The sequence below is a fragment of the Microcaecilia unicolor genome, chromosome 11 (genome assembly GCF_901765095.1).
Source record: "Microcaecilia unicolor chromosome 11, aMicUni1.1, whole genome shotgun sequence".
Taxonomy (NCBI): domain Eukaryota; kingdom Metazoa; phylum Chordata; class Amphibia; order Gymnophiona; family Siphonopidae; genus Microcaecilia; species Microcaecilia unicolor.
In genome coordinates this window covers 111,176,826-111,201,339 of record NC_044041.1, presented here as the reverse complement: position 1 = coordinate 111,201,339, position 24,514 = coordinate 111,176,826, and the positions used below count along the sequence as shown (strand labels likewise).

Sequence of the window (24,514 nt, the reverse complement as noted above, 5' to 3'; positions counted from 1 at the left end):
TTTTTCTCTTTCGAAAATAAGCTGGATTGTCTACTTCGAATCTGTCTTTCTACTAGAATTGGAAACCCTATATAGGAGGGAGACATTAAGATTTGGTAGTTAACTTGTGCCATTTTAAGAATAGTTCAAGGAAGGTTACATTCAGGTATAGTAGGTATGGCCCTGTCCCTGGAGCGCTTACAATCTAACCCTCCCTGTTTACTAAGCCCAAAGTGAATGGGTTGTGTCACATCACTGCTGCTAGCATAGCTTAGTAAACGGGGGTAAGTTTGGAGGGTTAAGTGGCTTTCCTCCACCATCACAAAGACCCTTGGTGGGATTTGAACACTGATTCTCAGCCTGCTGCTCTAACCTTTAGGCTATTCCTTCACCGAGGCTGATGATCATGGTCCTGCCAAGTGCTGTGGTTGTGTATTGACTTTTCTCTGCAGATACCTTTGATGGTGACATCATCTGATCCATTGTGTCAGAACTCTCCTTAGTACAGAAGACCCTGTTCATGTGACAGTTGTACACCTGCATACTATTGCTATGCCTGCTCGCCTTCCCAGTGTGTTCAATCTCATAAGCAAAAGCTTTGTGAATGCAAACAGGTTCCATGTCCCACAACCTCCTGCTCTTAATCCTAGCTTTTGACAATTTGGTAGTAGGGAGCAGAAGCTTAGCTTCCATTTTAGGGAGGTTGGCACTGATTGCTACGTTTATGAGTGCAGGAATTTAGTCTATAGCACTGACAGATAATGTTGAGGATTCAAAGCTATCTCCATAATACCCCATCCCCATATAGCAGTGGGTCCTAAACCTGGTCCTGAAGGCACCCCAGCCAGTCACGTTTTCAGGATACCCATAATGAATATTTGTGAGAGATTTGCGTGCAAATATCTTTTATGAATATTCATTGTAGATATCCTAAAAACCTGACTAGCTGGGCTGCCTCAAGGACCATGTTTGGGTTTGGGAACCACTGCCATATAGCCATTCTTGCAACACAGCTCAATTCCCTAGTGCACAACAGAGCAATCGAGCAGGTACCATCCTTGCAGTGAGGCAAAGGATTCTATTCCAGATTCTTCCTGCTTCCTTAGATGGAGCCTTGATCTTCATTATCTCATCTGTTCCTCAAGAAAAGCAGGTGCATGTATGATCACTTTCCACCTCTCCCCTCGTGCCTTGCTTCTGCACCATAAAACCCTGTGTGAGACCCACTACCATCTTGGGACTTAAATAAAATCCTTGCTCGACTAATGGAGCTGCTATTTGAGCCCACAGCCTAATCCATGCTCAAGATAGTTTTCCATGCTACTACTGAATCTGCTAAGAGTCTGTGAACTCTAAGCATTACTCTATTATCCACCATATACATAATTTGTTCCCAATCAAGGACTCTCCGTACCATCCTAAAATCCTGTGCAATAAGTCAGTAGCACTCCCCCCCCCCCCCCCCCCCATTTTTTTTCCTCACCACCACACTCATTGCCAGCAGAAGAGGCTAAATGCACCCTGGACCATAAAACAGCCATCTTCTGGTACTTACAAGCTGAGAACCTGAGTTGTACATCACTACTTTGCTTACCTTTTGTCCAGATAAAGCAGGCCTACCTATAGCCTAAAGAACATTATCAACCTGGCTTTCTAACTGCATCTTACTCTGTCATCAGGCTGACATGTCCCCTACAATCCAAAGTAGGCATCTGTAGGCTCTGAGCATAGCAGCCTCTGTGGCTAACCTTAAAGCCACTTCTGTCACAGATAATGCTTCCACCTGGTCAGTCCTCACCTTCACCAAGCATTACTGTCTAGAGGAGTCATCCTCACAGGATGTTGCTTTTGGATAGGCAGCAGTCCTCTGCAATCTCTTTGCCTATTAACTCTCTTAGGTCACCACCATTCAATAATGAATAAGGACCCTCACAGCATGGGATTCACCATTCAGTGTGCCTGCATTTTCTCTGCTCGTCTATAGCAAAAGTGGAGATGCTTACCTATTATAAGGAGTTCTGTAGACAGCAGAGAAATGCAGCCATACCTACCCACCCTCCTTCCTTACCAGTGACATGATAAACCAGTACCTCTAAGTGCATAGCTAAGGACTGAGAGGCTGGGGCCTTAGCTTAGGGTAGAAATGCCTGTGGTGCACTGAAGTCAAAATGAAGGAGTGGAACGCCGGATACTACTCGAATACTATGAGTACTACCCGAATACTACTGAACAACAGAACAACCTCATGTTTTGTGCCTACTGATGGACTTATACTTATGCACTCTACCTCTGCTTTTGGCTGGTTAGCCATACTTTATTACTGCACTGGACATTTGTGCCTTATCCAGTTTTACTGTTTACTAACGAAAGAAGTTTGCTGTTTACTAATGTAAGGACAGAATGCAGGATTATTAGACTTATAGCTTGTAACAGTAGTTTGCAAGGCCTATACAAGACCAGCTTGCATGTAGCAACGCGACCTTGGAGGGTGCTGACACCCCCTGCATTCCTGAGCCGAACCTTATCTCCTGTGCTAGAAAGGAGCATTGTGTGTGTGTGAAGAATAAGCTGCTAAGTTTCGTTTTTCTTGCCAGTATCATTTCAGTGTTATGACGTGAGTATGTACTGGGACTACAATTTTGTACTGTAAGAACTACAAAAGTTTACTGCGCATGCCAGTTGTGATGTGTAAGGGGCCAAATGCGCAGGCCCAGTAGGGAAGTATAAATGTAAGTGTCAGATGATTTATGACACACAGTGTCCCGAGACTACTCGGTACTGTTCACTTGCTAGCAATAAAGTTGCCTCGTTTGGAACCAAAATTTGCCTTTCGTCTCCTGATTTCCCACCTGTTTCATTGGCGACCCAGATGGGACAGAAGTAGAAAGGGGAATCGGATTATATTCTTCCCCTCCCCCACTGTGGTCTGGTCAGGTTATCGATTCCCACCCGAGGAGGTGGTGAGTGGCCACCGCTGATTTCAGCGTCCATCTCCCGGAGGAGGGCCGATCAACTCTGCCTGACTGTAGAGGGGGCTGTGTGGTTCCGACAAGGCACCTTTTCTATTTCAGGGAGAAGCGCACGACGGCGCGGCCTGCGACCCCGGCGGACAGGCGAGTATACTCTACGTAGTGACCGGCCCAGTAAGGACCGAAGAAGAGGCGTGATCACCCTCTTTTAGCCAGTGACTAATACGGACTATTGGTATACGACTAGGTCCCGAAACTCACTAGGCTTCGACGACGAAACCGAGCGGCGAACGGGAGGGTTTCTTGTGGCGTATGAAAGTGTGTGAATGGGCTTGCAGTTCCAGGCCGGGCGACCGCGTCCTGGTCAGGCCGAGTGTTGACCCTTTTGTGTCTGGTGGAACGAGACCCCTTACTCCTCCACCGCCCCTTCCCCCTTTGTCCGTCACCTGTCCTTTGGCACTCAGGTTAGGATGGGCGGGGGTGGGTCTTCACCGTTAGACTTAATGACGGAACACTTTAGCGAAGTGTTCGACCTAGATAAATGTAGCAGGGCCGGGATGATACAGAGATGTCAATTTATGTGGCCAGGGCTTGGAATTGCCGGATGGCCCCCGGGAGGGTCATTCGAGTATGAAAAAGTGGCGGCGGTCATGAATATTGTTATAGTTGAGGGAAACCCAGGCTGTCCCGAGGACATCCCATACATAGAAGCGTGGTTGGATGTAGTCCGGGACCCGCCGGCTTGGGCCCAACGGAAGGTAGAAAAGGCCGCCCTCATGGTGGTAAAGCAGAGAAAGGGCCGGAAAACTAAACTTAAGGCCCTGCCGACCCATGCCTTCGCTCTCCAAAGCTCGGCAACCGCTGCCGTTCAGAAGGCCGCAGGGCCTGCCCCCATACGGCCTACCGCCCCTAGCGCTGAAGCCACTGAGACCACGCCCCCTGCTACCATTGGTAAGATAGGAGCCACGCCCAGTACGACCAACACACTTCCTAGAATGAAACCCCCAAAGAAAACCCTAGGGAAAGTTCAGGGTTTGCCCGAAAAGAAGCTCCCGAAGGCCCCGATACTTGCTACGGCGGAAGCATACGAAGACGACATCGCGCCACCGCCGTATGCCCCGATATACCCCGACATCGCGAGCCTGGAGGAGGGCCCGGATAACGCTGAGGCTTCCGGGTCAGAGTCGGATGCCGGAGAGACGTCCCGTCCGGACTCACCTGAATCACCTGAGTCACCTGGCCCCGCAACCATACGGAAGAGTAAACGAGTTGTGAAGAACATTACTCGGTTCCCCCAATCGAGTCCACGCAGTGCCCTTCCTTCGAGCAGGAAACAGGGAGCCACTAACTTATTCCCAGTTCGACAATCTACCACCTATACCCCTAACCCGGCGGAAGGGGGGGGCCAGCCCATTGAATCGACAGTTTATAGCCACGTTCCCTTCTCAAGTGCCGACTTGTATAACTGGAAACTGCATGGGCCGTCCTACGACCAGAAACCCGAGCAGTTGGTGGAGCTGGTGGAAGGCATTATATACAGTTATAATCCGACTTGGGGAGACCTTAGGCAGTTGAGCGCCCACATCCTGACCACCGAAGAACGCCGCCTTTTGCAACAGAATATGGAGCAAGCTGTCCGGGATGCGAACCCTACCCATGCCAACTTGCAGAACCTAATAGAGACGGAGGCGCCCATGGCTGCCCCTGTGTGGGACTATCGAACCGCTGAAGGCCAAACCTCTATCCGCCGATACCAGCAGGCGTACCTGGCCGCCTTAAAGAAGGGGAAGCAGAAGGTCACCAATATGGGAAAAATTCACAGTGTAGTCCAACAAAAGGACGAGAGTCCAGGGGACTTTCTTGAACGACTTATGGAAGCATTCAGAAGGCACAGCCCAATAAACCCCGAAGACCCCAGGAACCTCCCAACCGTGGTTATGAGTTTTGTTAGCCAGTCAGCACCGGATATACGAAGGAAGCTACAGAGGACGGAGGGGTTCGAAGGGATGAGCCTCAGCCAACTGAAAGCTATAGCTGATCGCGTGTTCGGATATCGCGATCAGGAAGAGAAGACGGAAGCCCGAAAGGAATCAACCAGGCGGATGCGGGAGAAAGCAGATGTGTTGGCCACGGTGCTGGAGGAACGAATGAGGTCTAGACCAAAGGGGAGAGGCAGGAGAACAAGAGGGACGCGGTCCCCCATAGGACGCAACCAGTGTGCGAATTGTAGAAAAGAAGGGCACTGGTGGGCTGACTGCCCAGAGGAGATACGGGACCACCCGAGAGAAGACGAACCATGGGACCGGCCCAGAGAGGAGGAGACGGACAACCGTGCAGGGGCCCCCAGACAAGGCCGGAGCCGGGGTCGAAGAGATAGGGGACGGGATGACCGGAGGGAATGGCAGATGGCTATGGAGGCTACCCGAGACAGTACCGCATGAAGAGACCGGGAGGGCAGAGTCCCCACTGACCCTCTGGTGGAAATTCGAGTGGGGACAGAGTCTATGAAGGCCTTACTAGACACAGGGGCCCAACGTTCTGTTATCACCACTGCTATAGCCCCAGCCACGAAAGAGACTATACCAATTGTGGGAGCCTCCGGGAAATCCCTTGCAGCGCCCCTCCTCAAGGAGCGCCAAGTCCAGATCGGAGGGACGATGGTGTCTCATCAGTTCATACACATTCCTGGATGCCCCGTCCCCTTGATTGGTCGAGACCTACTTTGTAAGCTCCAGGCCACCTTGAAGTTCAAGACCACGGGTGAAGTGGAAGCTCGTTTTGAAGATCGGCCAGTAACACTTATCTGTCCAGTGAGAGAAGAGTGGAGACTACATGCTCCCCCGACTGTAGGGCCTGGCGACTGCCGTTACGACCAGAAATCCCCTTTTGCCCAGCAGAGGCGAGCCATAATGGATGAAGTGCCCGATGTATGGGCAGAAGTAAACCCCGGAGGACTGGCCGTTAACGCTATCCCCATCTGGATTGAGCTCAAACCAAATGCTCAAGTTGTCAACCAAGGACAATACCATATCCCCTATGCAGCCCGGCATAGTATGCACACACATCTACAGAAACTCCTTCAACAGGGAGTCCTTAAACCAATCAGATCCGCATGGAACACCCCATTGTTGCCCGTTAAGAAGCCAGGAACTTCCGAGTACAGACCCGTCCAGGACCTGAGGAAAGTCAACAACCAGGTAGCCGACATAGTTGCCCTCGTACCAAACCCATACTCCATCCTAGCCCAAGTGCCATCCCAGACCAAGTGGTATAGTGTCATTGATCTGAAGGACGCCTTCTTCTCCATCCCCCTTGCTGCCGACAGCCAGAAGTTGTTTGCCTTCACGTGGGAAGACTTACAGACTGGTAATAAGCAGCAGTTTACCTGGACACGACTCCCCCAGGGATTCAAGAACTCCCCCACCCTCTTCGGCGACCAACTCGCCCAGGACCTGAAGACGTATCAGGACGAGTATGGGCCGGTCGTCCAATACGTGGATGACCTGTTGGTGGCCCGTGAAACGTACACGGACTGTGCAGAAGCTACCCTTTACCTCTTGAAAACCCTGGAAGCCCAGGGGTACCGGGCCAGTCGCAAGAAGGCCCAGATATGCGAGATCGAAGTCGAATACCTGGGTTTCCGCCTCCGAGAAGGAACCCGGAGGCTCGGTACCCCCCGAACCCAAGCTATCCGCAACCAACCCACTCCTGCAAATAAGAAGGAATTGCGAGCACTCCTCGGAGCCGCTGGATATTGCCGGATATGGATCATCAACTTCGCTGTTCTGACCCATGATCTGTACGCCAAGCTAAAAGGACCTGAACTCGAGGGCCAAAACCTCCAGTGGGAGAAACCCGAACTGAAAGCCCTTCAGGACCTCAAGGAGGCCCTTGTGGCCCCACCGGCGCTCGGACTGCCAGATGTGACTAAGCCGTTCCACTTGTTCGTCGACGAAAAAAAGGGACTGGCACTTGGAGTCCTTACCCAACTGATCGGCACCTGGCAGCGCCCTGTAGCATACCTCTCCAAGAGCATGGACAACGTGGCCCGAGGATGGCCGGGCTGTCTCCGAAGCATTGCGGCGGCCTGTCTGCTGATACACGAGGCCAATAAGCTCACCTTCGGCCAGACCCTCTTTGTGACCACACCCCACACCATCCGCGGCCTACTCGAGAGCCACGGACCTAGATGGATGACCAACTCCCGATTGGTTAAATACCAAGCCCTCCTGTGCGAAAATCCGGAGGTGCGGATCCTGGACACAACTAACCTTAATCCCGCCACCCTCCTTCCGGCCCCTGAACCACCACTCCACGACTGTGAAGAGGTAATGGCCACTGTGCACTCGAGCAGACCTGACCTGAAGGACCAACCCTGGCAAGGGGGCATCACCCTTTTTACCGATGGAAGCAGCCAGGTGATAGAGGGAATTCGAAGAGCTGGCTATGCTGTCGTGTCTGAAGACCATGTGATCGAGGCTATGGCCCTGCCGCCCGGAACATCAGCCCAGAAAGCAGAGCTAATTGCCCTCACAAAAGCCCTCTTGTGGGCTGAAGGGAAAGTTGTTAACATCTACACCGACTCCAAATACGCCTTCCTCACCCTTCAGGTGCACGGAGCCTTGTACAAGGAAAGGGGATTTCTGACTGCTGAGGGGAAAGGACTTGCAAATGCCACTGAGATCTGCCAATTACTCGAGTCAGTATGGAAACCAAAGAAGGTGGCTGTGATGCACTGCAGGGCCCACACAGGCCGGACGGATCCCATTGCCCGCGGTAACCAACGGGCGGATGATGCTGCAAAAAGGGCAAGTCAGCTCCCTCGCTCTACTCATTCTTCTGACCCAGTACTCGTTGTTCACCTCCCTGCAGAGATCCCCATCTACACCCCCCAGGAAACGGAATGGGCCCGACAAGAGGGCCTAGAATCACGCAACGGTTGGTGGATACTACAGGATGGGCGCATATGGATACCCGAAGCCTTGGCCTGGACGGTGGCCAAGGAGGCTCATGACCGCACCCACCTGGGCAGGGACGCTCTGGGGCGCCTACTCGAGAAGACCTATTACATCAACAAACTGTCCCTGTGGACCAAAAATGCTTCCAGCCGATGCGCAACTTGTGCCCGGAACAACCCTCGAACGGGGCCCGCTCCTATGCCAGGACATGTCCTCAGAGGCACAAGCCCCTTCCAAGTCTGCCAGATTGACTTCACACACATGCCCCCGGCCCGGGGCTATAAAGCTATCCTCGTCGTCGTATGTACCTACACCGGATGGATTGAAGCCCAGCCTACCAGAACGGAGATGGCTAAAGAAGTCACCTCCCTACTACTTCATCAAATCTTACCCAGATACGGTCTCCCCAAGCAAATAAATTCTGACAACGGGCCCGCCTTCGCCAGCGAAGTAACACAACAGCTCAGCACCAGACTGGGCCTCGATTGGAAGTTGCATTGTGCCTGGAGACCCCAAAGCAGTGGAGTAGTGGAGAGGGCTAACCGATCCCTGAAGAACCAGCTAGCCAAGCTGTGCCAAGAAACAAAAGCTAAATGGCCCGATCTGCTTCCACTGGCCTTGCTGCATCTTAGGTGTACCCCCAAGGCTACCGGCCTTACTCCTTACGAGATGATGTATGCTAGGCCACCACCACTACCTTCTTTTCCCGACTCCTTGCAGATACAGGGTGAGAGTTCCCTAGTGAAACAGATGAAAGCATTACATGAGGTAGTGCAAGACATCCAGCAATACACTGAAAGAGTAGCTCCCTTGGTTCTCACCAGTCCCACCCATCGGTTCAGGGTAGGAGATGAGGTATGGGTAAAAGAGTGGGATGACTCCGACTGTCTGAAACCCAAATGGAAAGGACCCTCCCTTGTTCTCCTAACGACCCCAACCGCTGTTAAAATTGCAGGAAACCCAGTGTGGATACATTGGACCCGACTGAAACCTGCTGCTCCCACTAGCAGCACCCCGAAGCGTTGGACTGCGCATCAACATCCTGACGCTCCATTACGGCTGACTCTCAGAAAGACGTGAACCACCAGATTCATGCCTGCCCAGCAACAGGAACTCAGCTTCTGGACCCACTGCGTTTTCGGCTCCCTGTTTATTGCAGCCTTCATCGTGGGCCTCATTATCTTCTTGCTGCAAAAGCTCGGATACCTCCCACCAAATCTATAATGCTGAGCATCTTCCTTCTCCTGTGCGCAGTCCCGAGCTATCCTACCACCCTGAGCAAGAATTGCACTGAATGTTTGCGCCTGGTGCGCCATCGTATAGAGGGAGGATATCACCTGGTTACCACCCTCATCCACCAGACGCAACCCCCAGAAGGCGATTGCAAGCTTCTACCGACGTGTGCCCTCATTACCCCGAATGGCCTCCAACAGTTCCACAGATGTCTCCAAGGCAATCTCACTATCTGCCATAGCCCTACCAAGCCAAGATACTACAATGTCACCCTCAGCGTAGGACTCCCTGCGTATGTGGCCGGGCCTCCGGGAGTCGAGGGAGATGGCATTCTGTATTACATAAACTCCACTCGCATCCTCGTCGGTGGCATCCAAACTGTAGCAACCCTAACCTTCGACGTCTGTGTCGCCATGGACAAACACCCGTGGTCCCGCAAATGTGGCAGCCAGAGTTGGCGTAAGGCATATGTGAACGACCACAAGTATGTCTGCCCCTTCAGTCCAGATATGAGATGCTGCTCCCCGTGGGTTTGGCTCCCATGTGCCGGTGACACTCGAGCCTCGGGCTGGGACCGAGTATGTGCTTATACGGGAGGAGGATATGCCGGATGCACCGGCCTGGGCGAGTTTCGTCGAGGTTCTGGTAACTATGTGTCCCTAGACTGGCCCATTCGAGGACACGACATGCCTTGGAGAGGGACGTGGGGCCTTGGCATTGACGGTGGAGGAATGGATCCCTTGACATATATTACCATATATCAGAGCCTCGAAACAAAGCCTCCTACGCACTACCAGACTACTGTCGTCGGCTACCAAGAAGTATTCGATGAAATTGCTCGTGCTGAACAGACCGAGACTAAGTTCCCCATCTCCCCAGAAGCCCGGAATATGTTCCTTAACTTGGCCGAAAACATTGCCCTCTCCCTGGGAATTGCCAACTGTTTTGTCTGTGGAGGCACTGACATGGGTGAACAATGGCCCTGGGAAGCGAGAGAGATTCGACAGCAAACTTGGGATGCACTCAACACCACTAACATTACCTTTCCCCAGCGGCCGAAGCCGTACGAATGGGCCTTGAGAACAAATATCATAGGCACCCTCTGCGCTAGTCGAGCGCCATCGAAGCGGTACTCTGTACCAGTGGGAGATTCTGCTTGCACGGGGGTTCTTCAGTATAATGGAAGCCGGACGACCTGGTGGCAAACGGATAACCTGCCCGCCCCGGAACCTATCTGGACAGAACCCACCTTGAACACAACATGGACATATGGAGGAAACGCCTCCCTCAAGTGGGTAGCCCCGGGGGGCTACTACTATATCTGCGGGCGCAGGGCCTACGAACAGCTCCCGGCCCGCTGGTACGGTACCTGTCTCTTGGGCACTGTTCGACCTAGTTTTTTCCTTCTGCCCCTGCGAATTGGCGAAACTTTGGGTATCCCCCTATACGTGGAAAAAGGGCCAGATAACCCTGCCAGACGTAAAAGGTCCTTTCTAAACACCAAGCCCAAAGTCCAGATTGGAGATTGGAAAGACAACGAGTGGCCGCCAGAACGCATCATTCATTACTATGGACCGGCCACATGGGCTGAAGATGGTACATACGGCTACCGCACCCCTATCTATATGCTGAATCGCATTATTCGCCTACAGGCCGTGCTCGAAATCCTTACTAACGATTCGGCCTTTGCCCTCAATCTCCTAGCCCGACAAAACACTAAGCTCATTACCGCAGTTTACCAAAATCGCTTGGCTCTTGACTACCTCCTAGCCCAGGAGGGCGGGGTGTGTGGCAAGTTTAACCTCAGTAATTGCTGCTTACAGATTGATGACCAGAGCCATGTCATCAAAGAGATAACTGACCGGATGGTCAAATTAGCCCACGTCCCCGTCCAGACCTGGAACAGCGCGTGGGACTGGACTTCCTCCCTAACTAGCTGGTTGCCAACCTCCGGGAGCCTGCAAGGCCTCCTTGTCATGGGTGGCCTATTTCTGTTGTCCTGTTTACTAATTCCTTTATCTCTTCCCTTAGTTTTCAGGTGTCTCCGCTCCACCATGGAAAGCATCGCTGACCGCCGTGCTGCTGCCCAACTTATGGCTCTCCAGATGTACTCTCCCATTCCCCAGTCTGATGAAGCTTACGATGAAGCACCTTGTGGCTGATGTGCACTTTGAACCCCCTGAGTCACTTAATGGGCCATTACCCTTGTGCCAGCAAAAGACCGGCTACAAAGGGGGGGGGATTCCTCTAGGGACCCTCCGTCTCAACCCCGGCGAAGCAACCGACGGCTGCGCAAGGGCTTAGGGCTCGCTTGATGCCTCCTTCGCTAACTATTCTTGTCCTTTCTTTCCCTTTCAGGGTCCATGGAGGTGATACTCTCCACCAGAATGGATGTTCAAGTATCAAAAGGGGGGAATGAAGGAGTGGAACGCCGGATACTACTCGAATACTATGAGTACTACCCGAATACTACTGAACAACAGAACAACCTCATGTTTTGTGCCTACTGATGGACTTATACTTATGCACTCTACCTCTGCTTTTGGCTGGTTAGCCATACTTTATTACTGCACTGGACATTTGTGCCTTATCCAGTTTTACTGTTTACTAACGAAAGAAGTTTGCTGTTTACTAATGTAAGGACAGAATGCAGGATTATTAGACTTATAGCTTGTAACAGTAGTTTGCAAGGCCTATACAAGACCAGCTTGCATGTAGCAACGCGACCTTGGAGGGTGCTGACACCCCCTGCATTCCTGAGCCGAACCTTATCTCCTGTGCTAGAAAGGAGCATTGTGTGTGTGTGTGAAGAATAAGCTGCTAAGTTTCGTTTTTCTTGCCAGTATCATTTCAGTGTTATGACGTGAGTATGTACTGGGACTACAATTTTGTACTGTAAGAACTACAAAAGTTTACTGCGCATGCCAGTTGTGATGTGTAAGGGGCCAAATGCGCAGGCCCAGTAGGGAAGTATAAATGTAAGTGTCAGATGATTTATGACACACAGTGTCCCGAGACTACTCGGTACTGTTCACTTGCTAGCAATAAAGTTGCCTCGTTTGGAACCAAAATTTGCCTTTCGTCTCCTGATTTCCCACCTGTTTCAAAAAGATGTCCATTGAGTTGGGGAGAGCTCTGGTACAATGCGTCTGTTGAATCATGTCACCATCCACTGTGGCTGCATGTCCCTGCTGTCTACAGCGCACCCCTCTCACAAGTAAGCAACTCTGCCTTTTATGTGTTACTTAGGTACAACTCTAACTACTGTAGTGGGTAAACCAGATGACCATACTGGTCTTTTCTGCTATCATTTAGTATGTAAATGGAAAGAATTGGGAGTGCTGGACTAGACTATATGGACTAATATGATGCCTAATATGCCAGGGCCAGCCCTGCTGCTAGGCGGATTAGGTGTTTACAGAGGGTAGGAAAAATGGGGGGGGGGGGGGTCAATGATGCTTCGCTGTGGTGGACTTCAGCTGAAGAAAACTGTCTTTGTGAGCAAGCTTCTAAGGCAAGGCCTACTGTTGGTCTACGTGTAACTGCTATAACGGGGTGGAGGGGGAGAGAATGACTGAGATGCTGGCCTGGTCTATATTTCCAGTCCGCAGGGCCACCAAGGAGTCAGAATTTCAGTATCCCCCTAAACAATATGCGTGAGAAATACAACCTGGACCCGCTGGTGGACCTAGAGAACTAGGCGTAAAGACCAGTGGCTTGGGTTAGTACAGTGATGCGCATAACGATGGAGTACTTCATCTGCTGTCTAAGCCGCCGTTTTTACTGTCTACTTTCTAACATGCAGGAGAACGGAGTTTCTGGATGAACCGAATTGTGCTGGCGCCATGATGGAAAAGGGTATTCCCGGTGGCAGAAAGCTTCGAGTGGAATGCACTGGACTGGTAGGTTACTGGTATGACACGTAAATAAAGGGTAACTAACGGAACGAGGCGAGTCCCCGGATGAAGCCGGCCCGCTCGGCGCCATATTGTGGAGAAAAAGGGGATGGGTGATGACGTGACGTCCGGCGTCATCATCATGCTCTCGTCTCTGTGAATTCTTTTCTTACCATCCGCGGCATGGCAGCGGAAAGACGTAGCTTCAATGGGGCGACTGAGCCTATGGTGAAGAAAGTGCGGAGCGCGGTGGGGTCTCTGAATGCTGTTACCGTAGTGCTGGGTGCACAGTGGGGGGATGAGGGCAAAGGCAAGGTGGTGGATCTGCTGGCGATGGACGCGGACCTGGTGTGTCGCTGCCAGGTAACGAGGGTCCGGCAGGAAATACGCCCACCGGATAGTGTTCTCAAGAAACCCTTTACTCGGGGAGATACATCCCCCCCCCACCCCCTAGACACAGCTTGAGCTAGGTTTGGGGCCCCCTGTGATATGGGGATCCGGGGCAACTGCCCTGATTGCGACCCCCTAACACTGATCCTGGGTCCCAGTGATATTGAGCTGACGTAATTTTATATTATTTATTTATAACGCAAAACTGGTTATAACCATCCAATGCAGCACATACATGCAAACTCGATATATCTTCTGAAATTATAACCAACAGAGCAAAAAAAAAAAAAAAAAGTAACTGCTTCATCGCACAAAAGGCAATTTAATTTTTTAACTCCTGTGGCTGGTACTAGCAGGGTATGATGACCACAGCTGCTGCACCTCGAGGCAGTGCTGACAGCAAGGTCTGCAGGCCCCGCAGAGCCTGGGCTTTCGCAGTAAGAAGCAGAGGAGTGTGGTAGCCGTGTTAGTCCACTCTTAAGGTTATCAATAGAAATCAAACAAAATAAAACATGGAAAAGAAAATAAGATGATACCTTTTTTATTGGACATAACTTAATACATTTCTTGATTAGCTTTCGAAGGTTGCCCTTCGTCAGATCAGAAATAAGCAAATGTGCTAGCTGACAGTGTATATAAGTGAAAACATTCAAGTATTACTATGACAGTCTGACAGGGTGGGAGGATGGGGGTGGGTAGGAAGTATGCATGGGGACATCAAAGCATATCATTGATATTCTAACAGGATGGGTGTGGATAGGTGAGGGGTGGGGTGATCAACAGAGACATACAGCTTTATGGTTTATAATGGGCTAGGAACCCCAGATCCTTGTTAAGTCCTTTCTGTTGGGTGTTAAAATATTCAATCATTCTGACTTCAAAGGTCTTACGTTCTTGTATGGTTTTAAAGTTACCTTTCAGGATTCTCACTCTGAAGTCACTGGTACAGTGTCCTGGTCCTGTAAAATGCTGACCAACAGGCATGGGAGACCTACTGGCACCAGTATTGTTCATGTGATGTCTATGTAAATTGAATCTTGTCTTAAGCATCTGGCCTGTTTCTCCAATATAGCATCCTTCGTTACATTTCTTACACTTCCAATGTGGTATATATCATTCAGTGTAAAAAAATGTAACAAAGGATGCTATATTGGAGAAACAGGCCAGATGCTTAAGACAAGATTCAATTTACATAGACATCACATGAACAATACAGCCAGTAGGGCCCCCACCCCGGTGGGACAGCACTTCACAGAACCAGGACACTGTACCAGTGATTTCACAGTGAGAATACTGAAAGATAACTTTAAAACCATACAAGAACGTAAGACCTTTAAAGTCAGAATGATGAATATTTTAACACCCAACAGAAAGGACTTGACAAGGATCTGGGGTTCCTAGCCCATTATAAACCATAAAGCTGTATGTCTCTGTTGATCACCCCACCCCTCACCTATCCACACCCATCCTGTTAGAATATCAATGATATGCTTTGATGTCCCCATGCTTACTTCCTACCCACCCCCATCCTCCCACCCTGTCAGATTGTCATAGTAATGCTTGAATGTTTTCACTTATATACACTGTCAGCTAGCACATTTGCTTATTTCCGATCTGACGAAGAAGGGCAACCTTCGAAAGCAGTCAGAAGCGTAAAGAACAGTTTGGCTGATGATGGACATCTCAGTGAGAGTCTTTCCTGTCACTTCTCTAGAGATAGCCAAGGAGAGGCGATCTCCTTTTAGGTCTTTTTGAAACAGCTTCTTAAGTACGTGCCTCTAGCTCTGGTGCTCCCATGGAAAGACGTGTGCTTTGCAAACGTTTCCAGAGCAGATGGGATAGTTTTCTTAAGATGCTGATTGTCCGGAAAAAACGAGACCCCCAGAAACCTGCCTGAAATTCGAGACATTTCAGAGTACCTTATTTTTCAACAGGATGGAGCTTGCAAGACAGTTGAGCTCTTAATTAATGAAACATCAGAATTCATTGAACCAACAGCTCAGTGGCATTGAAGACATTGTGAATGTGTCAAGGTTAAAGGAGGACAGTTGAACACAAATTAACTAAAAAAATAAAAATTATACAATTGTATTTTTAAAGGTCATACTTAGGGGTCCTTTTACTAAGTAACATAGTAAGATAGTAGATGACGGCAGAAAAAGACCTGCACGGTCCATCCAGTCTGCCCAACAAGATAACCTCATATGTGTTACTTTTTGTGATTTGTACCACGTGCTTCCTGTGTGCCAAAATGCACTACCATGGTGCACCCCACTCAGGCACCCTTGGAAGTTCAGGCATCAGTGCACACTTCTTCAGAGATGTGTTTGGAGGGTGAAGAGTAGGCGTGCCCAGTGCTAATCGGTTAATTAAGCTACATTGCTGCATGCCAGCCGATTAGCGCATGGTTAACGTGAGCCATTTCCACCTACTAAATAGACAATTGCAAAGTATTTTGAAACTATCTAAGGGGCCCCCTTTGAAGAGATCAGTGGGTAGGGTATAGTTTTCATTTTAGTATAGGGCCCTAATTTATTATTTTATTCTTTGTTATGATTGAATGTTCATTGTTATTAACTGCTCTGTCACTGGAAATGTGGTCAAGAAACAAAAATAAATAAATCATTCAAAAATACACTTGTTTTTCCATTAGTAATCCCATTCCGGGAAGACCCCTTGTAAATAGCTGCACCTCTGGAAATTCCTTCATAAAATACTCCTACCCAAGAATATACCATAAACACCCACATCCTGGAGAGGTCCCTCATAAATGCTCATGCTGTGGAGTCCCTTCATAAAAACATTCCTTAAATACCCTCACTCCAGACAAACTCCTTAAAATACCCACATTCCTTCAGAAATGTACTTATCTTGTGCACATTTCTTCGTGAAGACTTCCCTTTTAAATATCCCATATCACATAAGCACCACCACCATCATATGACATATATAAATACCATGACTCATTAAATATCAATCCCTCAAAAAACAACCCCACAGTGGATAGTAGGATTGCGCCTCATGCTATCTCTGTAGAGAATGGAGTGTAAGATTCTTGTTAGGAGTATACCTCATGATTGTCTCCTCATTAGTAGTTTATAAGATGTGTGAAGCAATCATTTGTAAATATGATTCAGATTCTCATTAGCATGGAAAATGTGAAACTTTTAAGTTGAAAAAAAAGTCATAAAAATAATAGGATATGGTACAGAATGCTTCAGAAACATCATAGTCTTCAATATTTCCTCCCTGAGGAGACCCCTCCTTAAATGGCCCATCTCAAAATTAACCCTGTCATGGCAATACACCTTCATGAAAACCCCAGCTTTCAATAAATAATGGTCCCTCAGGAAGTACCTTCATAAAAACAGCCACATCACATAATTATCCCCACCCCATTCAGACCTTTCAGAAAAGCTCCTACTTCTCAATTATCTTTATCCTTCTATAAATATCCTCCACCCCAGGGAGAGATCTTAGACAAAAACTCTTGCTTTCATAGTGGTGCTCCACACCGGTCTAGACTGTTGGGTTATGCTTGTGTACCAGCAGATAAAGACTGAGACTTGTCTTTGAAACTGAATGAGATTCCTGTTCAATTCCTTGCCAGTTAGTATGTTCTCAGACTCCAGCAGATGGTGGATGTGCAACTTCTACAGACTGAAGTGTCTGGTAGGCCTAAGGGAGAGGAAACTCGGTGTACCGCTTTTTAATTTCACTAGTTAGTTGTGTAGAGTCCCGATTTAAAAAAAAAAAATAGAATTAGAGAGATCACATCTCTCTGTGGCTGTCTTGTGACAGTGATTCTGGGCAGTTGGGATGTTGGTCCAAGGAGGCTACATAGAACCCAAGGTTATTACATCCAGACAGTCGGATCACTCCCCCCCCCCTCTTCGGGAGGACTGTTGTTCCTCAGCTCTGGAAGTCTCCCCTTTGAGCTTTAAGTGCCTGTGTTTTTGAACAGCTGTCAGTCACCTTAAAAAAAAAAAAAAAAGGATTTCTCCATGGCTGACTGCTTATGTTTAATAGAGGGGTCCTTTCCTGGTTGTACCAACAGTCCTCTTGGAGGACATCGATTCATTGATTCAGCTGTGTCCATCTCAGGTACTGCTGTATGTGTTTCCTCCATGGCTGATGGTGGGATATCTTCTTCAGTGTATCGAGAAGCACCCCAGTTGGGTGGTCCTGGTGGTGCCAAATTGTCTTTGGAGGCTGTGGTACAGAGATCTATTTCGCCTGGCGGTAGGTCCTCCTTTTGAGTTTCTTCAGGTTGGTGAATCTGTTAATCCAGGGTTCGGTGGCAATGCCGGATCTGTCTCCATTCTCACGGCTTGGCTCTTGAGAGGGCACAGCTGAGATGGAAAAGTTATTCACCTTGGGTTACAGTGTTGAAATCTCGCAGGCGATCCATCTCTTTGGCGTACTTCACGGTTCGGTGTATCTTTGAGGGTTGGTGTCAGGAAAGGAATAGTGATACTTTTCGTTGATTCCTGAGATTTTAGCGTTTCTGCAGGATGGTTTGGATAAGGGTTTGACCTTGGCCTCCCTGAAGGTACAGATTGAGGTGCTGGCGTGTTTTTATGATCCAGTTAGCGGAAAATCTTTGGCCTCTTCCAAATGTGGTGCATTTCCTGAGGGGAGCCAAACTCCTCTATACGCCATGTTGTCCAATAGTCTCTCAGTGGGATCTGAATTCAGTACTCTTGGTTCTCTCTTCTTCCCCTTTGAGCCCTTGTTGGATTACACCATAAAGGATATAACCTTGAAAACGGTCCTGCTGGCGGCTATCTCATTAGGTAGGCAGATTTCGGAATTGCAAGCCTTGTCATGTCAAGAGCCCTTCTTGCAATTCTTTTTTATGACAAAGTGGTTTTGTGTATGGTTCCTTCTTTTCTTTCCAAGGTAGTCTTGGCCTTGCATGTGACTCAGTCCCTTTCTTTGCCAGTTCTGGGGGATGAAAAAGGCAATGGGGAGTAGCATCATTTATTTATGGGATTTATTAATCACCTTTATGAAGAGATTCACCCAAGGCGGTGTACATTTGTCACATTTGGATGTGAAGAGAGTTTTGTTGGCATATCTGAAGAGAATGTAGGAGTTTGAGCATTCAGATTGTTTGTGCTTTTTGGAGGACAGAACAAAGGAGCAGCGGCATCCAAGGTGATTATAGCCCACTGGCTCAAAGGAGCCATTGTGTTGGCTTATATTCTTAAGGGTTGTCAGGTGCTGCACGCTCTTAAAGTTCATTCAACCAGAGAGATTTTAGCCTCGTGGATAGAGAATAGTTTGATTCCACTGCTTGATCTTTGCCAGACAGTGACTTGGTCCTCCTTGTATTCATTTGTGAAGCACTATCAATTTGATGTTTAGGCAAAGCAAGATGCGATCTTTGGGGCTAGGGTGTTGACTTCTGGTCTCCGAGGGTCCTGCTTTGGATTGATACTGCTTTGGTAGTTCTTAACAGTGTGGACAAATCTGGAGTGCCACTGTGGAAGGAGAAATTAGATCTTGCCTGCTATTTTGTTTCCTTTAGGCACTTCAGACCGGTCCAGAACGCTCCTTATGAAGTTGAGCAATGGGAGACATGGAAGTTTCAGATTGTGAGTTAGGTGTAGAATTCTGTCAGTATGGCTGTTGATTATGTACTTAGAAATGCAAAACTACAAACCGGCCGATATTCAGCACTATTTAACCAGCCACATATTGTGTTTGTGTGGGAAGAGTTTTGGGAATCAGCGGGGGGGGGGGGGGGTGTTCTATAGTCCTTTTATGGGAACCTGCGGTTCTAAGACCAAAGGCTGTGGACCCCAGAGTTTTCTCTGATTCTGTGTTAGTGACTGGGGAGTGTGATTGGGGTGCGTCTCAAAACTTTTGATGAGAGCTTTGTTACCTCGGGGGCCTCATTGTGCTGTTATTCTTTGCTTCTTAAGGTTGTTTTTGCCCTGTGTTCAGTGTTATTTGTTTATTCTTTGTCATCAATAAAAAATTGTTAAACCTAACCAGCTAGGAACTCTCCTGGCCAGTTAAGTAGCGTTTAGCTGGCTAACCACTAATATTCAGAAGAAAATGGCCGGTTATCTCTGCTGAATATTTGCGGTTAGTGCATAGTGGTTAACTGGCTATATCATGAATATTCAAGCGCTGACTGGCTAAGTTTAGCAGCCAAATTGGACCTCCTAAATAGCAGTCCTGTCTGTGACCACTATAAACCTAATCGGCCAGCGTAGAATATTCACTTAGCTGGTTAAGTTTGCAACTGCCAAAACCCCCCCAGATATTCAATGCTGGGCACCGGAAATGGCCCGGCATTGAATATCTGGGGTCAGCGCCAATCACAGCACTTATGCAGGCTGCCTCCCATGGTCTGAATATTGGGCCCACAGAGTGCTAAAAGCAGTCATTTTAATGGTTGTATGCATATGCCGGATGAGTTAAGGGCCACAATTTGAGAGTTCCAGAAATGATCTGGTTTGCTATTTGATAGTGGCTGGCAAGGAACTGCACAGGGATCTTACACAGTTTCAATGACAAGTGTTCTCAGTCTCTATCTGCTGGTAGGCAAGCATAACCCAACAGTCTGGACTGCTTTGGAGTGCCTAAAGGAAAGAAAATTAATTTCTCTAAACTGCCCCAAGGAAAACCATACATTTTTTTATCCATTTTCTATAGTGTTACCTTCAAGAAATAGCTTTTAGCTATAACACTGAATAAATACAATCCTCTCTCCAAATAAAGTTTTAAATATCTCTGTCCACCATTCTCACACTTTTACCTCAACTCAGTCAGTTCTCCTGTCTGCACACTCACCGCTCTCAGCAACCTGCGGCTTTTACAGAGGGGCTTTTGTCCTGAAGATGCATGGGGAAAGTGTGGGCATCCAACTGTTGTAGACTGAATAAAACCACTTTTTGTTTCTGTGAAAGACAGGGAGGAAACAATGCTGGTCACACTGTGGTGGTGGATAATGTTGAATACGATTTCCACCTCTTGCCAAGTGGAGTGCTGAACAAGGAGGCAATCTCTTTCATAGGTGAGACTGTTCTGCTATTGACAATATCACTGGCTTATTGTAAGGCATGTGTTAGATGTGTCCTTGCTAACTGACTGCCTTCCCAGGCAGTGGATTATGTTTGAATAGCATCTCACACTCTCATTTCAAAACATGAAGTGTATGATGGTTCTTAGGAGGATATCACATGCAGATTGTCTTCAGATTGGCCCATGAGATGCTTGAAACAGCTATTTCTAAATAAGTGTTATGGCCCATTTAGCAAGGAAACTGAAAAGTCTTATAAAGCTGAAAAAAAGTATAATAAAACTAACAAAGTATATATATCTTATGTGCAGTGAAATAACGGGGGGGGGGGGGGGGGGGGGCTCATTCTTCAGACCTGAACACTTCATCATTGCTCCACTTGCGTCCAGCTTGCTGGTTGGAGAAAGAATTGGCTCAGTTTGGGGTGGAACTGGCCAAAATTAAAGCAGCTTCCCCCATTTTCTTATCGTAGCAAATCCACTGCTGCACTTGTAAAAGATATAAAGGACTTGATGTTCATGGATTTTGGTGGGCTTAGATAATCTGCAGTATGTTAGTCGGAGACACATCCTGAGTATAATACCACTACAGAATGCCTTTGTAACATTAGCCATAGATGGTATACCCATATAGCATAGACTTGGAGGTAATGGAAAAGATGTAACCTAATAGGGAACCCAAGCATCATGACAATAAATCTCAAAACAGCAGGTATTTTACGGGGAGATGTGGCCGAACTAAAGCAGGTTCAAGATGTGGTTATTACTAAAATAGCAGAGCAAACAACGAAAATGGAACTTTTTGATAAAGATTTAAAAGCAGTGAATTCCTCAACTTTATTGTTGATAAAAAGCAATAAACTCCACCAGCGTAAAATGGAATATCTGGAGAACCAGATTAGGAGAAACAATTTATGTTTTCTTAACTTTCCCAAATCTCCTTTGATTCCAGCACTGGAAATGCTGAAAAAATATCTTAGGGAAATATTGGGTGTCCCTTCCGAGGGTTTTCCACCCATTACTAAAATGCAATATATCTCCGGTGCTGGAACAGGAACTTTACCTAATGCTCCTCAACCTGGCCTAAATCTAACAGATTTCCTGGAGAGTTCAATGGAGGTTATAACCGAAAGAACCACGCTGCTGGTTACTTTCGCTCTGGAATTAGACCGCAATAATATATTCAAGCTTTATTTTCGCCACATGAACTCAACTTTCCTTGGATCAAAAGTCCAGATTTTTCCTGATTTTGCCAGAGAAACGCAAAGAAGAAGAAAAGAATTTCTGTTGTTGGAGAGAGTTCTCCGAATTGGAGGGACTTTCCTGCTTAGGTTTCCTTGCAAATGTTGTGTTTCTTTAAACTCTACTAATTATATGTTTTTTGATCCAGGGAAATTATTAGAATTTATTTCTTCTAAAGAATAATTTTGTAGTAGTTCTTGATTGTTAGCGCTTTAATCTCGGCTGCGACATCTAGGCTTTCTCAGCTTTAATTATTAATTATTTGGGTTAATTCATTTGAATTTATAATTTCCTAGATCTTGGATCATTGTATTGTGGACTAAATACATTAAGATAATATGCCTACTTTTCTTTGATTTAATGTTTGTTTTTCAATACACGAATTTATGAGTAATTTCATAAATGTAATCATTAAACTTATAAATAAAAAATTAAAAAAAAAAAAAAGAAATCTCAAAACAGGAGCAGAATCATAGCAGATGACTCGGTCATGAGATTTGATTTAGGGGCAGAAAAAGAGAGGGAGAAGATGCTGAAATTCATTCAGAGATCCTTGGCTAGGCAAGATATAGATTACATTGTTAGGATTGTTGGTTAAGAAAGAAGAGAAAGGTAAGTTGGTGTCATAATCCACTTCAGCACAAGTATCCTGGCTAGAAGCCAAGTCAGTGTAGTAAGTGGCATTTCAGAAATTAAGGGACGGCAGTAGGCAAAGACTGTAGCATTTTCAGAGGTACCATAAGATTGAAATGACCTAGAAGAAATGATGGAGACCATCAGTGTAGCAGATTTTAGACGTTCTTGGAACATATACAGAGGACAGTGGTGGGAAAAAGGTTGAGAAGTTAGGTGATAGACATGAGGGAGAAGGAGGTTGGTGTCATACTACATATAGGAATTTATATGTGTATCTACCCAAAGTAGATGAATCTCAACTGGGCAGATTGGATGGGTCATTTTGGTCTCGTATCTACTTTCACTGTGTTACTGTACTGATTAAACTGGACTGTCCCCTTTCTCAACAAATCAAAATCTAGTAGTGAAAAACACCAAAGGTCCGGGAAGACAAGGAGGGAGGAATGAGCATATGCAGAAGGAATACTAAGGAAGGAGGAATACCTGGAAGGCTGTGACCACAAATGCTTCTAATCTAGGAGATATATAGAAAGAGAAAATGCTGACAGATAGAGAGGCATATTTTCAAAGCACTTAGCCTCCCAAAGTTCCATAGAAACCTATGGAACTTAGCCTCCCAAAGTGCTTTGAAAATATGCCTCAGAGTTTACTGCCTATCCAGTCTATCCATGCACACCAGCTTCACAGTTCTACAGTTCCGCCCTCCTAGAAACCCAATCTCAGACCTGAAAGTCCTAATGGCAAAAGCAAGCCTAGATATTGTGGCTAGGACAGGAATATCCCTAACCACACCTTCTCCAAAGGAAATCATGCAATGTGACGCCCACTAATAAGCCTTCTCCAGAGTATCCCACACACTCTGGAATGCACTCGGAAAGGCTTTGCTTCAGGAAGCAGGTGATACCCTGGCTCTTCTCCCAAGCCTTTAATGGAAGAGGTAACTAACTAGCTAGTCACACACAAGGATTAACATCAGCTATACAGGACTTGCTTATCCACGCCTACTCTAGGTGAAATCATTTTCCTGCAATTTTTCATTGGTAGTCACCCTTATTTCTATCTAATTCCTGTTACTGTATCTTATCTGCCTGTATGTTCCACCTCCACATACATCCTATGATGTTTATTAATATGTTTTACTGTGTATTGTGTTGATGTAAGTAGTGCACAATGCTATAAAGTGTATTGTTATTTGAATATGTTTACTGCTGCAATTGTCTAATGCAGCAGTTTGGCATATTCTCAGTTGGGTGCATTGCTTCTAAATGGTGGTCAATAGATCCTAGTGAATGAATGAATAAATAAAACATGGCTCATTGATTCCCATGACTGGGAGATAGCCTTATTGGGCTATAGTGTTTACAGGAAGGAGGGGAATAGCACTTTACATAAATAATAATACCAAAGCAAGAGAAATGCAAGGGGCATGGTGAAAGGAAGAGGTGCTGTGAGTTGCCCTGTAAAGGAGAAATGGACCAATATAGCTGTTAGATTCCTATGTTGTCTGCTGTCGTATTCTGTGACAGTGGTAGAAAGCAGGGAGGCTGGAATATGGCAAATAACCCACCCCTTGGTTCTTTAAGAGCTGAGCCAAATGGAGAAGCAGTAAAGACAAAACAAAGGGTGAAAACGGAAGCACAACGTAGTGATGCTGCAGGCCATTTAGCTGTGTTGGTACCTGCAGGCTGCAGCTCCCCAGAGGACCGTGGAGAGATAGAAAGCTGGATGTTCAGGCAACAGCTTCACTAATTTTAATACCTATGTAGAATATTAACAGAACTCAGTAGTAAGATATGGGCATGGTGAGACTGTGTGTTGGATTACATATGGTATCTTGTATGCTTATCTATCCAGGGTGGCAAAGAAACAACAAGGAACCAAAAAACAGCAGACTTGGAGGAGAAGGGAAGGCCTGCAGGCAGTTAAAGGTTCTACGGCTGGCAGTTGGGATATATCCTTGCAGTATAGATAGGAATAACTGGGTAGACCAGATGGGTCTGTTGATCTTTTTCTTAAGGATTTCAGTGGGCTCACCTTCTACATTAATATGTTGTGTTGGGAGGTCGTTTAATGCTGTCTGTCTGTCTCCCTCCTTCCTTCCTTCCTTCCCTCCCTCCCTCCCTCCTTCCCTTTAGGAAAGGGAGTGTGAATTGTGTTGGAAGGGTGTTTCATGCTG

General features: G+C 47.2%; 1 protein-coding gene across 1 annotated transcript in view; it reads left to right on the top strand.

Annotated features, from left to right (window-relative positions):
• The first annotated feature begins 13,178 nt into the window (after window positions 1-13,178).
• LOC115480479 (adenylosuccinate synthetase isozyme 2-like) overlaps window positions 13,179-24,514 on the top strand; it is a 29,255-nt gene continuing 17,919 nt past the window's right edge. The window contains exons 1-2 of the mRNA XM_030219189.1: window positions 13,179-13,398; window positions 20,353-20,455. Of these exons, the coding sequence (XP_030075049.1) occupies window positions 13,219-13,398; window positions 20,353-20,455 (283 nt within the window). The 5' untranslated portion in view covers window positions 13,179-13,218. The remainder of the gene's footprint in view (window positions 13,399-20,352; window positions 20,456-24,514) is intronic.